The sequence below is a fragment of the Cyprinodon tularosa genome, unplaced genomic scaffold, assembly GCF_016077235.1.
Source record: "Cyprinodon tularosa strain WSP-4 unplaced genomic scaffold, ASM1607723v1 ctg545, whole genome shotgun sequence".
Classification (NCBI taxonomy): Eukaryota; Metazoa; Chordata; class Actinopteri; order Cyprinodontiformes; family Cyprinodontidae; genus Cyprinodon; species Cyprinodon tularosa.
Window position 1 is genome coordinate 275,882 of NW_024039280.1, and position 18,267 is coordinate 294,148.

The 18,267-nt window shown below is 38.5% G+C and overlaps 1 protein-coding gene across 1 annotated transcript in view; it reads right to left on the reverse strand.

The window, feature by feature from the left end:
• LOC119796367 (casein kinase I-like) overlaps positions 1-17,383 on the reverse strand; it is a 46,266-nt gene extending 28,883 nt beyond the window's left edge. Inside the window, exons 1-2 of the mRNA XM_038304878.1 lie at positions 17,235-17,383; positions 1,282-2,202 (exon numbers count right to left, since the gene is read on the reverse strand). Coding sequence (XP_038160806.1) covers positions 1,282-1,542 — 261 coding nt within the window. The 5' untranslated portion in view covers positions 1,543-2,202; positions 17,235-17,383. The remainder of the gene's footprint in view (positions 1-1,281; positions 2,203-17,234) is intronic.
• Positions 17,384-18,267: the final 884 nt, after the last annotated feature.

Here is an 18,267-nt window from a genome sequence, read left to right on the forward strand (position 1 = left end):
GGTGAGAAAATGAGTTAAAATAACAAAAACACAGGAAGCCTGTGTGACTTCTACATCTGAATGCAACAGGAGGCTCCTTGTACTAAAGAAACTTTGAAAACTTTAAGGTAAAACTATAAACTTAACTATAAAATGCATGTTAAAATCAAATTATATTTCAGGAAGAAATTGTCTCCAGGTGATTTCTCTTTTAAATTAAACAAAACGGTTTGTCAATAATAATGATGCAAAAAAAAAAAATAATAATAATAAAAGATTTTCAAAAGAAATTTCAAAGCTAATAGTTTGGGAACCAAAATGGTAGTTTTGAACATTTCCAACCATAATGTTAAGAGATTTATTTTTGGGTTAGTTTTTGCAGTGAAAGCTGACACTAAATTAAACGAAAAATTTGGTTATATTCAGAATTTAAACTTCTGAAAGTACTTTAAATATGAAATTATGAACTGTAAAGTGCCTAAAGATGACGTGTTGTGAATTCGCGCTATATAAATAAACTGAATTGAAATTGAATAGGCTAGAAATTACGTGTTTTTTCTCCGGCCAGAAGTTCGATGGCAAATCCTCCCTCTTCAAGTTGGCGATCCAACGACAAACCCGTCTTTTCACTTTTACCCGATGTATTCCAGCATCCAGCTGCCATGCACGTGGGCATTGTCAGTTTCACTATAGCTCTGGTGAATTTCAATGGTGAAGTCCTCTGGAAATCTTCAATAATTGTTGTTGATTGCAGATGTGTCTAGTAGTTCCCATTGATTTTGCTTGTAAAGCGGGGAGAATGGCGCTTACTGATTAACTCGAAGTTCATTAAATCACCCAGAACATATTAGTTTTAGGTATAAATAATGATCCATCGATTATTTCTTGCTGACCAGACTTTTCCTTTAAAAGGAAGGTTTGTTGGGATACTTTAAAAACTTTTTTTCCTGGAAAAATTAAAACTAATAAATACAGACTCCTCAAAAGAGCCCAATCGGACTGATCAAGGCTGATTAACAAGTGAGCAAACATGCATTCAAAAAAGTTTTTTGTTATTTTTAATAAAGGGAAAAGCTAGGAGACAGGATGAATATCTTGGCCCTACCAAGAATCAGAACATTACCGGTAAATCTTTTGTTTATAGTTACTATCAAATCACTCGGCCTGACTTAGTCGTATAACGAGCCGTGGAGGTCAGATGAAGTATTTAGTATAGAATTTATTTCATGTCTACATCATAAAATAACTGTGTCTGGGCTGTACAATCATCATTATACCCACAGATAATAAGAGGACTCTTACCAGTTTGATGGCCACGTATTCATTGGTGTACAAGTTCTTTCCGAGTCGTAGTTCTCCAAAGTTCCCGCAGCCGATCTTCTTCCCGACCCGGAAGTTTGGTCCAACCATCAGAACTCCTGAGCCGGAGCCGGCACTCCGGCCGCTATGTCCTGATCTTCCTCCTGCCTTCCCAGACATCCTTTTCCCATCCTCCGCCTCCCCCTTGCCTCCACCTGCTCCTCCTCCTCCTCCGCCACCCCCTCCCCGCTTGTCAAAGTCCATCAGTTTGTGGTAGCCTGGCCTCTCCACGATTAGGCTGATTCCATGCACCAAAACAACCAAAACAACGGCCTAGCGGCTTGATGTTCAGAGGGGAATCACTTTAGGCTCTAAAAGAGGGCGAGGAGAGCTGGCTGTTGCTATGATGGGATAGATGGGAGGTATTTCAACAGAAATTAAACAGATTAGAGTTCAAGCCCATGTCCTAAATGCTAATAAAGATGTAAAGAAACAATGAGGTTAAAAAAAGAGACATGAATTTTCAATATAACTGAGCAGGAAAAGGGGAGGACATACAATTAGGGAGTTTCTGTCCCCCTTGTAGGGGCCAGAGGTGGAAAAGGAAGATGGTCGACTGATGTGAAACCAAAAGTAGCTAGCCAAAGGATGACATGTGGACCAGAAAAAGCACCTTTAAGGCTTAGACAGGGCGATCCAGCATTACAAGAGAATAAAAACCCTCAGATAAAAAAAAAAAAAACATTCAGAGGTTTACCTCTGACCCTTTGCTAGAACAAAATCTAGATCTACACTCTGATGTCCTGCCATATGTCTCAGGAAAGAAACAGGACTTCTTCCTCCAGTGTTCTGTCCTGCAGCTGCTTGGTCTTCTAGAACGTGGCGTAAGACTCCTGTCCGGGATCCCAAAAAGACGGACTGAACCTGAGAAAGGACAAAAAAGCAAAGGATTTAATTCTTGAATCAACCCAGAGTCTTTCAAAGCTAATATAACACATACTGGGTTCTGGTTAAAACCACGTGGGACTCGGCTCCGCAGTGAGATGGCGCTACTCGGACTCGTCTATCCGGAAGCCAAACGAGTAGAAGAGCAATACTAGAGTGAAACGCGCTGCCTTGGCAATTTGAGCAATTTTGCGCTTAAAGCCCTAAAAAGAAAAGGCGACGACGTATTTAGAGCAAGACATGGCTGAGCAAACGTGGCTACTACGGTCTGTCAGTTTTACAGAAGGAACTCCATTTGACTCGCACCCCCGCCATGCTTCTGAATTTTCCTCTGAGAGGAAGAAGAAGACGAAGAAGAATCCTTTTTTTGCGCACTAAGTGATTTGCCCACGACGGTCACAATTCCTGATCGGGAGGTGGTCTTCTCGTTACCCCCTGAACACTAACTACACGATGCACAATCAGGATGAAAGTCAGCCCGATCGAAAAAAGTCTTGCACGACTGGAGAATCCGAAATACTTTAATAATCCCACAGGGAAATTACTTTTGCTGCACACTTCAGATATACAAACATTTATATATATATATTCCAACAGCCGACGATCTGATGTATCAACACGTCTGCAAAAGTATCGATTCATGTTTTTTTTTTCCTTTTGCTCCTCAAACAACTTTGCTACAATTGTTATTTCTCAAATAAAAAGCATAACAATATTACAACATTTATAGATGTATATAAAATTTGAAACATTGTCTAACCTGTAAGGAAAAATGTTTTTTATCAAATTGAATCGTATCGTGGTGTATTCTTGAGTATCGAAAATAATCGAATTGTTGGGTCAGGAAATTGATACTGAATCGATTTACACCCCTTATATATATATATATATATATATATACACTATATTGCCAAAAGTATTTGCTCACCTGCCTTGACTCACATATGAGCTTAAGTGACATCCCGTTCCTAATCCATAGGGTTCAATATGACGTCGGTCCACCCTTTGCAGCTAGAACAGCTTCAACTCTTCTGGGAAGGCTGTCCACAAGGTTTAGGAGTGTGTTTATGGGAATTTTTGACCATTCTTCCAGAAGCGCATTTGTGAGGTCGCACACTGATGTTGGACGAGAAGGCCTGGCTCTCAGTCTCCGCTCTAATTCATCCCAAAGGTGTTCTATCGGGTTGAGGTCAGGACTCTGTGCAGGCCAGTCAAGTTCATCCACACCAGACTCTGTCATCCATGTCTTTATGGACCTTGCTTTGTGCACTGGTGCACAGTCATGTTGGAAGAGGAAGGGGCCAGCTCCAAACTGTTCCCACAAAGTTGGGAGCATGGAATTGTCCAAAATGTCTTGGTATGCTGAAGCATTCAGAGTTCCTTTCACTGGAACTAAGGGGCCAAGCCCAGCTCCTGAAAAACAACCCCACACCATAATCCCCCCTCCACCAAACTTTACACTTGGCACAATGCAGTCAGACAAGTACCGTTCTCCTGGCAACCGCCAAACCCAGACCCGTCCATCAGATTGCCAGATGGAGAAGCGCGATTCGTCACTCCAGAGAACGCGTCTCCACTGCTCTAGAGTCCAGTGGCGGCGTGCTTTACACCACCGCATCCGACGCTTTGCATTGCACTTGGTGATGTATGGCTTGGATGCAGCTGCTCGACCATGGAAACCCATTCCATGAAGCTCTCTGCGCACTGTTCTTGAGCTAATCTGAAGGCCACATGAAGTTTGGAGGTCTGTAGTGATTGACTCTGCAGAAAGTTGGCGACCTCTTCGCACTATGCGCTTCAGCATCCGCTGACCCCGCTCCGTCAGTTTACGTGGCCTACCACTTCGTGGCTGAGTTGCTGTCGTTCCCAAACACTTCCATTTTCTTATAATACAGCTGACAGTTGACTGTGGAATATTTAGGAGCGAGGAAATTTCACGACTGGATTTGTTGCACAGGTGGCATCCTATCACAGTTCCACGCTGGAATTCACTGAGCTCCTGAGAGCGACCCATTCTTTCACAAATGTTTGTAAAAACAGTCTGCATGCCTAGGTGCTTGAATTTATACACCTGTGGCCATGGAAGTGATTGGAACACCTGATTCCAATAATTTGGATGGGTGAGCAAATACTTTTGGCAATATAGTGTATATATTAGGGGTGGAACGGTTCACAAAATCCACGGTTCGGTTCGATATACCGGTTTCGTGGTCACGGTTTTCGGTTCGGTTCGATACATGTTGATTGTTACACCGAAATCCCATAAAAATTTATGAAATTAATGAAAAAAATCCCCCCAAAAATAATGGATTGTAATTATTTTAAAAGATCCGCGGAAACCCTGGATCATTTCCGTATGTTTTGCTGCTTTGGATTTAATCATCTGGCGCATGCTCTCTAACCTGACAACAGCCAGATGCATGTCTCGCTCATGTCTCATGCATCTGGCTGTTGTCAGGTTACATGCTCTCTACCATCTCCAAGGAACTCAGAGGGGAGCAGACGAAGCCACAGTGGAGGCTGTAGGCTTTGCTTTGAGCAGCCGGTCTGGAGCGCAGCGGGGGTTGCTGACGGAGTATGAGGGATTTCGAGGTTAGCATGACATGTTGCTGTTAGCATAAACAAAACGTGTTGCACAATGCTTGCACACTGTTGCACTTTTATCCACAACTTTCTTTCCGCCGTCATCGTAGGTCACTCTAAATGCAAAGTGGTCCCATACAGCAGACCTATAAAGTGCTGCTGGCGCGTCTTCCAACTCCTGTTCTTTCCCACTCGCCATACCCACACAATTCTCCACAACAACTGATTTTTTTTCTGCTTCACCCGGCTACGCTGCTTCGCTTCTTCTTCTTCTTGTTTACTACTGGTGGTTGGCTTTGGTCGCAGTACCGCCACCTTCTGCTCTGGAGTGTAAACACTTCGCCTATGAGAAAATGGAGCAGCGCATGAAACGAACGAAACACACGCGAATCGAACCGAGACAGTCGAACCGAACGGTTCGGACAGTTTTCATAAATCGTCCCATCCCTAATACACACACACACCAAACTACAGAGATAAAGGGCAAAAAATAAAAAATTAATATTGCACAGCGTAAGCCCGGCTTAAGAAACAAAATTCAAATTAGGTTCAAAAAGCAGACAAGATAAAATTGAACAGAAAGTGGTGCTTCCTAAAGTTTCGCCTTTTCTTCTAATTTTGGTACCAGCCAGTAACCAGAAAACACCAAAGTTCAGATGGATTTGGTCATGACCGGAGACCGCCGAGTCGAAAATCAAAAATCTTATCATTATTTTGATCCTTCCATTCACCATACCTATCAAACCTTTTATGTGTAGAAGCTCTTCTTCAGAGAAAAGCCCCAAAGTAGTTTTTTGTGATAAATAAGAAGTCAGGCAGCACAGTGACGCAAGAAGATACTTAAAAGGAAACTTTTTTTCCCCTCCCTGGGATCTTTCTGATGCTCAATCAAAATGTGAGAGGTTGTGTACTTTAGCAGATAACAGGGAGGCTGAACCTATTCAGCAACCGTGCTTCTCAAGCTAAGAAGCTGTTACGAAATGTGGGGTTTGATAATGTTTCAGCCAGCACTCAAGGAGACTGATGGCTTTTTAGACACACTTCATTTTGAGACAAAAAAAAAAACAGATTTAGAATCAAAGCCGCTGTTGTCTCATAACCGAGGCGTGACATTGTTTTTGCTCCAAACATTATTTACTTGCCACCGTTTTACAGTAGGAAGCCTAGAAAAGTTTTCTAGACATTCTTCAGATAATTTCTTCAAATCTTTACAGATATTTCTATAATTCAATATACAAAATGCAGTATAATATATATACAAAGAAGACAAGAAATGTTGGATTTTAAATTATTTCTGAATTTAACTTATTGGAATGAATAAAATACAAAGCAGCTACAATCAGTACTTGCCAAAACGTATAAATAGGGAAGCAGCTTTTGGTTATTTCAGACATCGAATGAGATAATCTTTTTTTTTTTTAATTAGTCACTTAATCTAAAAAGTGATAATCATTGTAAATTAACAATTTTAACCCTTTAAAGCCCGATCCAAGAACAAAACAGAAAATTACTTTTTTTGGTTTGAAGTCCTTATTTGGCCTTTCAACAAAATATGTAAAAAGAAAAAACAGAAATACATTTTTGATATTAATAATTTATTACTATGCGATAAGTCAAGATAATCTTTTGTGTAGTCTTCTGCCCTCTGTTATCAGGTATATCTGATTGTGTACAATAGGATTTTGAGCAAAGTTTTTACCATTAAATTATGGAAAAGGTGTCAGACGCAAAACATTTCAGAAAACGTATGTATCAAATATGATACATTTGGCATTACAGGGTTAGATGAACAAAAGTTTGGGAGAAAAAAAAACCCAATGTACTTTAAATAAACTTCAAATTTCAAAAAGTAAAGAAATATGCAGCTGGAAGTTTTGAACCCACACTTCGCTCTGCCCTTGAGACACTACATTACCGACCGACGCAGCCATACCACAGCTGTAGAGCAAAGGTAAAGTAACAGAGTCTTGAATGCTGTTGCTAGTTTCACTACTGATATTGGAAATGCAGACGTTTGCCTGATGTCCCTACTGAGCCTCATGGCACACTGGGTTGATCCCAAAACATATGATTTAAAGCGTGCCGTACTGCATGCTGCTCAGTTCCACAGTAACCTGACTCCGCCAGATGGATTTGCTCCGCATATCCATCTTGAAACCTTCCGTTGAAGTAATTTTGGGAAGGGGCGAAAATACTGGTTAGCTGATTGGCCTATGTTGCTGATAGACGGGCCAAATAAACCAATCAGATCAACGAAGCATATGACGTACTAACACAGCGACGACGAAGAGGAGCCAATTGATAGATCAAATTCTTGCCGAAACCAGTCGGGAGAAGAGCAAAAACATCTTTTCCTCTGAGAAAAGCCTCCAGAGCAGTGTTTTGCTCTTCTTTCAGTGAAGAAATACTCTATAATTCCGATAAAACTTGCTCGATAGCCACGCTAACGCTAGTTTCACCGGCTGAAGCCGCCATGTTCTTTAGACTGAACTGTCGCGCTTCTCGTTGCGTCACACCTCAACCCGCCTCAAAGCCAACGCTGATTGGACGTTCGTTTGGTGAATGGCTCCAAATTTTCTTTAACGGAGAGTCTCCAGACTGATCTGCGAGTGAAACCTTGAAAGCTCGCGAGATCAGGATGGTCTCACGAGGCTAGTTCCACAGAGCCCATACAGCAGAACATCTCAGAAAAGCAATACTGTACCAAGTAAGTTTTATGCTTTTGAATTTAGCCTTAAATATTAAACTGGCACTGCCCTTTAATTATCTGTAAGCTTTAGAGTTCATGGGATTTACAATAATAATAGTAATGCTTATTGATGAAATTATTAGTCTTATAAAAAGTTGAGTTACTTGCTCAAAAGGTATTTGACTCTCAGAAATTTCATTACTAAAGGCAAAATATCAGACTGGGACTCGAAATCGGATTGGATTCGAGGTTAAAACATCAGATCAGAGGCCTAAAATGCTGATCGGGACATCCCAACACAGTTCATCTATTTATTATGTTGTATGTTGGGATATTTCAAGACTCCAACCTGTGTTTGAGGACGTAAAGTGCGAGTGGTTAGATTGCATCAGAGTGTCGGTTTTTACTGTATGAGGACACACATCGCAAGCTGTGAACTTTTCAACTCTGAGATTGATTCACACAATTTGAATTTGTGTAAAGAGTCACCTGACCCCGTAAAGGGTGACCTGAAACAAAACTATATTACCTAACTAGGTCACGTCATTAAAAATCCAACATAAGCTATTATTTTATGAAATAATGTAAGAATTTTTATGCATGGCCTGAATCCAAACTGCAAACATCTAATTTTACACAAAAGACAGTAATCAGAGTCACACACATTCCAGCTGTTTGGTAATCAGGTAATTATTTTAGTGCAACAGTTTCAGGGGAAAACTAAAAAAAGATTAGATCAAAAACTATATTTACATCATATTTATATCCTGCTTTGTAATCCAGGAAAGAAACATCAGCCTCCTGCGGCCAATTTGTGCAATTTTTAATAGGGATGCACGATATTGGGATTTTGGCCGATATCCGATATGCCGATATTTTACAACTCATGTAGCCGATAACCGATATCGATACCGATGTTAAAGCTGGACAAAAATAAGTAGTCATTGAAAATAGCAGTTTTGTTATCCATTTCTGACACTTTGAAAAATAATATACTCAAATATATTTTCATATGCTGATATCAAATAGATTTTTAAAAACGCGGTATCGATCTATTTTACTTTCAAAATCTCGTGAAATTTCATCGTTCTGTTACAAACTCTCGTGATATTTTGCAAATTCTTGTGAGATTTTGTTAGTAAAATAGATCGATACCGCGTCAATATATCAACATAAAAATATGGCAAAATTTTGTGAATTTACGGGGGATTTCGTAGCATAACGATGACATATAGCAATATTTCATTAGTAAAAGAGATTTATATGGTGTTTTTAAATGGCAATATATCAGCATATGAAGATATTGGGATATTTTAATATTTTAATCTTTAGAAGTTTTTAAGTCTGTAAAAAAGAAGTTTTTGAGGAAGAAGAAGAAGTAGTATATATTTTTTTTTTTTTAGAGTTTAGAAACTCAGAAGCTGATCAAATATCAGGTTAAATATCGGCGGGGTGGCCGATGTCCGATATTCAGCTTTAAGGCCGATACCGATAGGGGGCCGATTATATCGTGCATCCCTAATTTTTTATTAATTAGCTTAAAATCTAACAGCTTCACAGGAAGACCTAGAAGAGCCATTAATGTTGGTTTTAACCCCTAGAACCCTACGGACCCACCGGTGGGTCCAGCTGCTACGTGACCTCGTAATTTTAACAAACCCCCAGTATTGATGTAAAAAACATATTTGGCACAATTTGGTGACATTTTTGTATAAATGTGCCAACATGGCCTCTCCGCCTAAGAAATTTCTCACTAATACCATTCTAAAATAAATATGATTCATCTGATTGAGTCCAAATTTGGTATATTTTTACACAACATTTAGATTTAAAAGTCTGTACTACTTTTTTGTGCTATAAATAATATTTTGGTAGCGTTTTGCAATGTTTATTTCAAAGAAAATTTTGGCGAGGTTCAAAAAATGCTAAATATTTTGTATTTTGTCCCTAATATTTCAGGCAGGGTCAAAGCTACAATGGTGCTGACACCAGAAAACCATTCTATGACATCTTACCTTTACAGACGTACCAAAAGTTTCTTCTTAAATCTAATAGCTGTGAGGCTATAAGTGATTTACTTTTGGGTGTTTCTGTCAGGCAGAAATTTATTTATACCCCCTTAGGGTGTAAGTTAAATAAGATCAATTGTAAGGTTTCACAACATTTTAATTAATTTCAAATTGTAATTATGTTAAATATAAATCTGCAAATATGTAGTTATTATACCATATACTTTAGATTGTTTTAGCAAACTTCTTGTTCACTTTGAAGGAGTGGGTACTTTAACTTAACTGTGATGGTGTCCCACCATCAATCACATGTAGCAGAAACCCTGTAATTTTATGTTACTTTAGGTCAGTAGACCACCCAACAACAAACTTGGACTTAAATTCTTAAAATTGACTGTGCAGTTGTTTTCTATAATGCTGTTATAGTTAATGCTGTTAATGCTGTTAGTAGAAGTCTGTGTAATGCTGCCGATGTGAGGACAGATGAGGCTCTGGATCTATGTGATAAAGATGACTTTCTGAATGTAAAGGACATCTATATGCGGTCTGAGAACCCTCCTTATGAATATTTAATTCTCTCTTAATTAATCTCGGTCCTTCTCTAATTGCATCCTCATTAAAAAGACAGGCCATGTTTGCGTTTAACTACTAATGTGTCTAACAGACCTAGTAATGTATTTATATTTTATTTTATATAACAGAACTCTCCTGATTAAATCAGGAAACAAAACAACGTGATTAGGTTTAAGGATGGTGGAGATCGACAGACCAGGCTAGCTTTGGGGAGAAGAAAGTTACTATGGAAACAGAGGTTGATTAAACGCTCCCTGAATTTGGGTTTAGAAAAAATTGTGCTCTCAGTAAACCTACTTTGTGAAACGGGCCTCTGTATTTAATAATTTTTTACCAAATTATTTGATGATTAATGAATTATTCGATAAAAATTATTGTTTCAGATTTAGGCAATACTGAAAATCAGCCTTGAAATTCTGATTCTTCATTTCTACTTTTATTGATATCTTTAAAATACAGCAATCATTGTGCAGAAAGCTGCTCTAAGGATTAGAATTTGAGTTTTTCTGATCAAGCCATTCCGGTTACTGTAAATTGCTTATTAATCCTGCAACTTGGGTGAAGCAAATACAGTAAATTTTACTTCTAATCTAAAACAAATAAGCTTTTACCACTGTACAGGAGGACAAATGAATTCAAACGGAAAAGGAGGTGCTGGGTAATCAACCTAACCTAATGAGGGACAAAGAGGAAACAAAAGTCTGCAGAGGAAGAGGAAATGTCTGAAGCAGCAGCTGAGTATGTCAATGCATCTATGCTGGTGCCATTAACAGGAATAATAAAGAGAAAAAACAACCCTGAGCCAGCAGGACACAGTGACATGTTGGTCAAATGGTCAGCAGTAGAAATTATTCTTATGAGCCAAGAAAAACAAAAAAAACAAGTTTGATCTTTAGGGCAGGGGTTTCACTGGCTTAGAACCAAGCGTCCTGGATGGATTAGAGGTTTAGACTAGGGCTGCAACTAACGATTATTTTAAAAATCGATTAATCCCTGAATCGGACAAAAAATATTTTTTATATTAACCTCTTTATTCCAAAATAAACATTTTAGACAGAACAAACAAGCACACAAGTACAGGTTGCTCATTAACTGTACTGGTGCAATATGAAAAATAAATGTTTGTGTTAAAACTACGCAAACTTACATGAGAAATGTTGCTGTACATCCACAAAATATAGGGTACTTTGTTTCATAAAGCGCAAAAAAAGACATTTTTGTTTTTAAAAGCCCCTAAGGGGTTCAAACAATAGGCCCCCCCATTTCAACAAATGAGTTTTTTTAGACTAGAAGAGTTCTGCCTTTTAAGACAGGAAAGTATAGCAGTTAAAGTTGCTACTTGAGAAAATACTGAACCATAGAGATAAAAAATAGCCCTGTGATTCAAATTATAAATTGTATTTGGAATAAAAATGAGAGAACTAGGGGTGCTAAAAAACACATCCTCCAAAGACAGATATTTACATGGGAATGTGGCATATAATTAATTGACATATTACTGATCTTGCTGGATTTTATTCTGCTTTACTTCCATAAATTGCAGGATCTTCTTTACTTTATCTTTGCCAGAAGATTTAAACTTTAAAAGCCTTGCCCTCATAATTTGCAAGTTAATTTATTTATAAAGTAAATGTAAACGCTGCTTAAGCTAATTCAAATGAAATTAAAAGTAAAATAAGTAGCCAACCTTATCACTGTCTGTAACCTACTAACACGGTAAGGAAAGCATCAGATGAGCTACCTGAGAAACTAAGGTTACGTTTCCCCACTTTAAAACCAAACAAACATGGTGGTTCCGTGCCATGTTAATTTCTTTTGAAAAAAGTTGCATGTTATCACTTTTTTCGCTTTACAAAGCGCAGGCTATTTTAATTATTGTGATCAATTTGCGCCGTCAATCCCGGTGCATGCGCGCTTCATTTGCAGTCTGGACGCTGAGGGTCTGACTGCAGCGCTGAGAGGGACTCCTGCGGGAAAACGTGGTTGGGGTGGGGGAGGCGCCCCACGGCAGAGTAGGAACGATACATGCTTTCACGTAAGAGTCTCCAAAAGCCGCCAGTGACACCGAAAAAAGTCGCCAGATTTGTCGCTAGTCGCTTTTTGAAAAATAGTCGCTGGAGGGGTCTGAAAAGTCGCTGAGTTGGCAACACTGCAACTGCGGCGCTGACTCGCTCTGCCATATTTTTTTGTCTTCCTCTTTCAGTCAAGAGGCAGTGATGACGGCGCGGCGGATGACGCAATAATCGCGCGACACAACTAATCGATGATGAAATTCATTGCCAACGCTTTTAAAAGTCGATTTTTATCGATTCGTTGTTGCAGCCCTAGTTTAGACATGTCGAAAACATGCAGGAAAATGTCCGAAAGACCACTGTTTTAGGGCACTTTGTAACATGAACCAACTTTATCAGTTTAATCGATTATTTCAATAATTTTCAACTACTTGAGGAATCAAAATAACTAAAACAGACTCTGTACCAAAGCTTTGTTATTTTAAATTATAGATATACAAGTGGGGCTTTGTTTACTAACATAAATCAGGAAACATAAAGCAAAAAAAAAACAAGAAAATAAATAATATGCCAGCAGGATTAGGTAATCTTTCAGAAAGAACTTTGTATGTAAAGCTGGGCATACGTTGTACGATTTTTTTTTGCCCTTTTCGGTACGATTCTACAGTCGTGCGAGAATTTTTTCTATCGGGCCGAGTTTCATCCTCATCATACATTGTGTGTCGTGTAGTACACAGGGGGTAACGAGGGGCAATTAGTCTCTCCCGATCAGGAATTTTAAGGTCGGGAGAAAATCAAAGATGTTGGAAATTCAGTCGGCTGTCGTGAGGTTTTCGTGGATAAATCCTGCTGTTGAAGCTGAGCTACGAGCCGATTTACCAGATCCTCGAGCATTGCGCATGTGCAAACAAGGGAATTCTTCTTCCGAATGACGAGTCCGACCACTGCCTTCTCTCGGCGCCGAGTCTGACGTGTGGTTTTAGGATGTACACTGCGAGCAGTAGGGGTGTAAATCAAGTCCATCATGGCGATTCAATTCAGTATTGATTTCCTGACCCAAACGATTTGATTATTTTCAATACTCAAGAATACATCGACTTCGTTTTCCTCCGCCACATCTGTCTTGTCCACCTCTTCTTTCACCTCGGCTATCGCCGCCATGTCTGTCTTGCCTACTGTTTACGCGACTGTGTGTGTCCATGCGGAAAGAGGGTAGTGGCTAGGGTTGTCAAAAGTATCGATACTCAAAAAAGTATCAATACTGACACGTATCCGGATACAATACTCATTTTCAAAAGTATCGATACAGTGCTACCACCAGTGGCACTTAAACAGTCATTCATCTAAAGTGCAGAATAGTGGAAAATGCACTTTCTGAACACTGTGTGATTGAATAATTCTGTGCTCTTTTCAGTTTCAGACTTTCTTTGTAACAGGTGAAGCTGCTGAGAATTACTTTTGTTTCTTAACTGGTTTGGCTAGTGTCATTGCTATGTGTGCAAAGCATAGCTAAGTAAGGAAAACTTAATTTTAATTTTGTAAGTTTTTTATCAAGCTTGCTTAAAGGAATAGTACACCCAAAACATGATTAGCCTTCATTTTCTACTCACCCCCATGCTGAACAACACTCTGGAGTACTTTTTTGATATCTCAAATGCATCTGGAGATCTGGGAGGCTTCTTGCTGTCTGCTGACATTCAAATAATGGAGGTCTATGGCGCCCGAGGCAGAAAGGTCCATAAAAGTCCACAAAAAACGTGTCAATATTCCTCCATACTGCTCGTCCAATGTATTCCAAGTGTCCTGAGTGGGTAGCATCCAGAATTTACTCGAAACGAAGTCATTTAGAATGTTTTTAGAGCATAAACAGTAGTGTATAGGATTTCCTGAAAGCGCGCGCCTGCGAGTTCACGAGTCTACGGAAACCGCGGCAGACCAAACCAGATGAAAGTGCGCATTCAGCTCGGCAAAGAACTCATGCTCTTCCTCAACACTGAAGTCCTCAGACATTTTTATTTCGTTGTTTCTTTTTTTGCACAGGTAAACAGCACATTTCTTCTTCTACGCTTGCATTATCGGCAGAGCAGACGCTGAATGCGCACTTTCATCTGGTTTGGTCTGCCGGCTTCCGTAGCGTCGTGAACGCGCAGGCGCGCGCTTTTAGGAAATCCTATACACTACTGTTTATGCTCTAAAAACATTCTAAATGACTTCGTTTCGAGTAAATTCTGGATGCTACCCACTCAGGACACTTGGAATACATTGGACGAGCAGTATGGAGGAATATTGACACGTTTTTTGTGGACTTTTATGGACCTTTCTGCCTCGGACGCCATAGACCTCCATTATTTGAATGTCAGCAGACAGCAACAAGCCTCCCAGATCTCCAGATGCATTTGAGATATCAAAAAAGTACTCCAGAGTGTTGTTCAGCAGGGGGGTGAGTAGAAAATGAAGACTAATCATGTTTTGGGTGTACTATTACTTTAAATTATTTTTAACAAGCTTGATATGCTGTGCACAATTTCATAAAATTGTGCACAGCATACAACCTCAAAATATTGTTCTTATTGTTTATTGTATTTATTTATTTTTATTAATAATGAAAATTTCTGTTGAATTTTGGAGTCTTTGTTTTTATCCTTGTGGTATCGAAAATGGTATCGAGTATTGAATATTTTCCTTAGTATTGGTATTGAGGTAAAAAGTTTAGTATCGTGACAACCCTAGTAGTGGCTAAAGGAAGCCAGGTAGGAGGGCAAAATAGGTTTAGCGCCACCACAGCATGGGAGTCAGAACTACAACCAGGAGCAAGAGGATAAAAATAGACAGGAGAAAAAAACAAAACATGAATCGATACTTTTGCAGACGTGTCGATGCATCGGACCGTCGGCTGTTGGTTCGATGCATCGATACAAAATTATTATTATTAACACCCCTAGTGAGCAGGTAGGTCGCATCAGAGCGTCAGGTCGCACAGTGTGAGAACAAAAATCGTGAGCTGTGAACTTTTAAACCCTGCGGTTTCATTGTTTAGTTTGAGCTGTAGCTGCGTGCAACAAATGAAAACATCGCGTGTATGCCTGGCTTAACCAGAGTAAGTTACTAGCTTAAAAGAAATAAAAAATGTCAAATAACATGACTAGGCACTTGTACTTCAAATACACTTCAAAAGCCAGTGTGTGATTCACCTGGCTTCACATTCTGTAAAGGAAGTTTCGGTTGCTTTAAAAAAGCAAATTTGGACAAAAAAAAAAAAAACAGGCATTAAACATAACAAAATCTATGAAAACAGCAAACTTCCTTTAAAAATGTTTTTTTTATTTATTAAAACTTTAATTTTTTAAGAGTTTCCATTCTGAATAGCATTTTTTTTTATTAAAAAACTATGGCAATTCCTTTTTTTCAGATATTCACAAAAAGATAAATGGAACAAAATTCCCTTCTTAGCAGAAAGTCTAAAATCAAATTTCAGAATCTAAATAAAAAAACAAAAACAACTGCTTAGCTTAGTTAGATATTAGTCGTTGAAGATACCCTTGAAAGCAAATCAGACTTTTTTTCCTACCTTTTTTTCCTCCCTCCCACTGTGGCCTCTGTCAGATTGAGCAACTCACAGAAAAACAAATAATCAATGGTGCTCTACAGCTGGTAGTGAGGATGGGTTAGACACGTTCACTCCCACACACTGTAACCTCAGGAAACAAAACGTTGAACCTAAAAATCAAATATGACGACGATTGTGCATCCTGCATATTGAACATTTAACAGAATCTAAAGCTCTCAAGTAATCACAACACTTTCTGCAAACGAAAACTCCTATAAGATGAGAGTAACAAAGCCAATTATCCAATAAAATATCAAATAAATTTAACAAAATTGAATATCTGCTGTTTTTTTACACCCTTTAAAAGGGTTGTGAACCTTCACAATCTACTAACTTTCAGTAAATTTGCTTTGTGAAACGACTATTAGGTCTATAAGGATTACAACTAAAAAAAAGCAAACAAAATGGATTGAATGTTGCGTAAAAACACAGCTAACTCTAATAAAACATGGTAATAATGAGTGTCTGTTGCTGACAGTATCTATAGGTTAGGTTACCTGGCTTTTATCTAGTCTTTAACATCATGGCCTCCACTGAACAGACACCATCAAACTAAAGCAGTGACAGTTTGATGTGTTTCTCACATTTGGTTTATCTTACGCCTACTTTCCTGCACAAAACCTCAAAGTCTTCTCTCCACAACCTGCTACAAGCTCAGAGTCTGACCCAAATCGCTGAGCCACACTGCAACAGCAGATTGAAAAGTTACAGCAGGCGAAAGAGGGGTGATGGGAAAAATAACCTGTATTAACTCACTTTGCATTCATTTTTATCTGTCATTATATTGGCTTTTAAGAGGAACTATGGGAAGATAGTGCACATCAACATGGCCTTGGTTTACCACTCACACTCCAATGCACTGGCCTTTATGACGTCCTACTTACTCATAATGAAACTTATTACATAAACAAAAACACGAAAGCGTCAAAGTCAATTTAAAACTGCAACATTTGTTAAATTCAAAAATCAACCCGGCGATTATTGTTTTTTTGCTTCCAGAAGACAAGTTTGGTCAAATAGCTTCTGTTAGCTTAACACCATAACATTAAAGCTCAGTGTGGCTACTATAAAGGCCTGCTGTTAACACCGGACATAAACAACTTGTTTATTCTGCAAAAACATATTTTTATGTCGTTGGTTTAAGCCAAGCTACTCAGAAACCGAATGGCACAGGAAGTTAGGTTTTTAGGCCACAGCAGTTTTTGTGCTTGGCCTGAAGATGTTTGGTTCATTGAAACAAATTTCAAGTCAAAGTCTAAAATATACCTTTATGCATCAGCTAAAAGGACTCGCGGTTATCGCAATAGAAGATATGAACCGTATGAAGAGATGGCTGGAAACAGCTGAGCGGGAAATTAGGTTATCAACTACAAATGTAGCAGAGAAACGTAGCTTGACAGAAGCTAGCAAAGGCTAACATGCTAGCCAGCTAGCTAACTAGCTACCGCTGAATTTCTGCATATCTGCCTCATCCTTCAGAACCGCAGTTAACTCCTTCCTACAAAACACACTGAGCCAAAGTTAAAATCAGGTCTTACAAAACTGACTGTGCGGGTCCTTGTGCTCCCAGCTTGAATTAAACTCTGATGGTTTTCTTCGTCTCGTTTTCCTGATCATCTCTTTAACTGTGCATTTTTTTTTTTTTTTGGCTAACCAACTACAAAGCTCCGCCAATAGCCTTACGCAGTTTGCGTAAATGCGTTTGAAAGCGGTAGCCCTGGGAAAAAAAGAACGTAAACCTACTTGAAGAAAACTTGAACAGAGCAACTACAGATTGAGTATTTGCGTACCCATGTAGACGTGTAGGGCATTCTGTTGGGTTAGTGAAAAACTTATTTCCCAGTTACGCACATTTCCTGGGGATTTTTTTTTTATATTGGAGGCATTGGCTCGTTGTTTAGATGTAAAAATATAATATGTAAAAAATAAAATAAAATAGTAAAAAATAAATATAATTTTAGATTAATAATTAATATAAGTAGTTATGATATGTACGGGAGAGGATTAGGGCCACAGAAGAAATTAAGAAAGAACTGATTTTTTAAAATATTATTTCAGTTTAAAATGGGGAAAATACGGAAGAGGATTAGGGCCACTGGAAAAAAAAAAAAAGTTAACTGATTTTTTTAATTTTATTTCAGTATAGTATGGGAAAAAAAGTCAGAATTGTGACTTTAATGTCAGAATTCTGACTTTTTTCTCAGAATTCTGACTTTAATCTCAGAATTCTGACTTTTTTTCTCAGAATTCTGACTTTTTTCTCAGAATTCTGACTTTAATCTCAGAATTCTGACTTTTTTTATTGTCAGAATTCTGAGATTAAAGTCAGAATTCTGACTTTTTTCTCAGAATTCTGACATTAAAGTCAGAATTCTGACTTTTTTCCCATACTATACTGAAATAAAATTTAAAAAATCAGTTAACTTTTTTTTTTTTTCCAGTGGCCCTAATCCTCTTCCGTAGGAAAACGTCAGAACCATGTCGGAAAAGTTTTTTGTTTCTCAGAATTCTGACTTTAATCTCAAAATTCAGATTTTTTTTCTCAGAATTCTGACTTTAATCTCACAATTC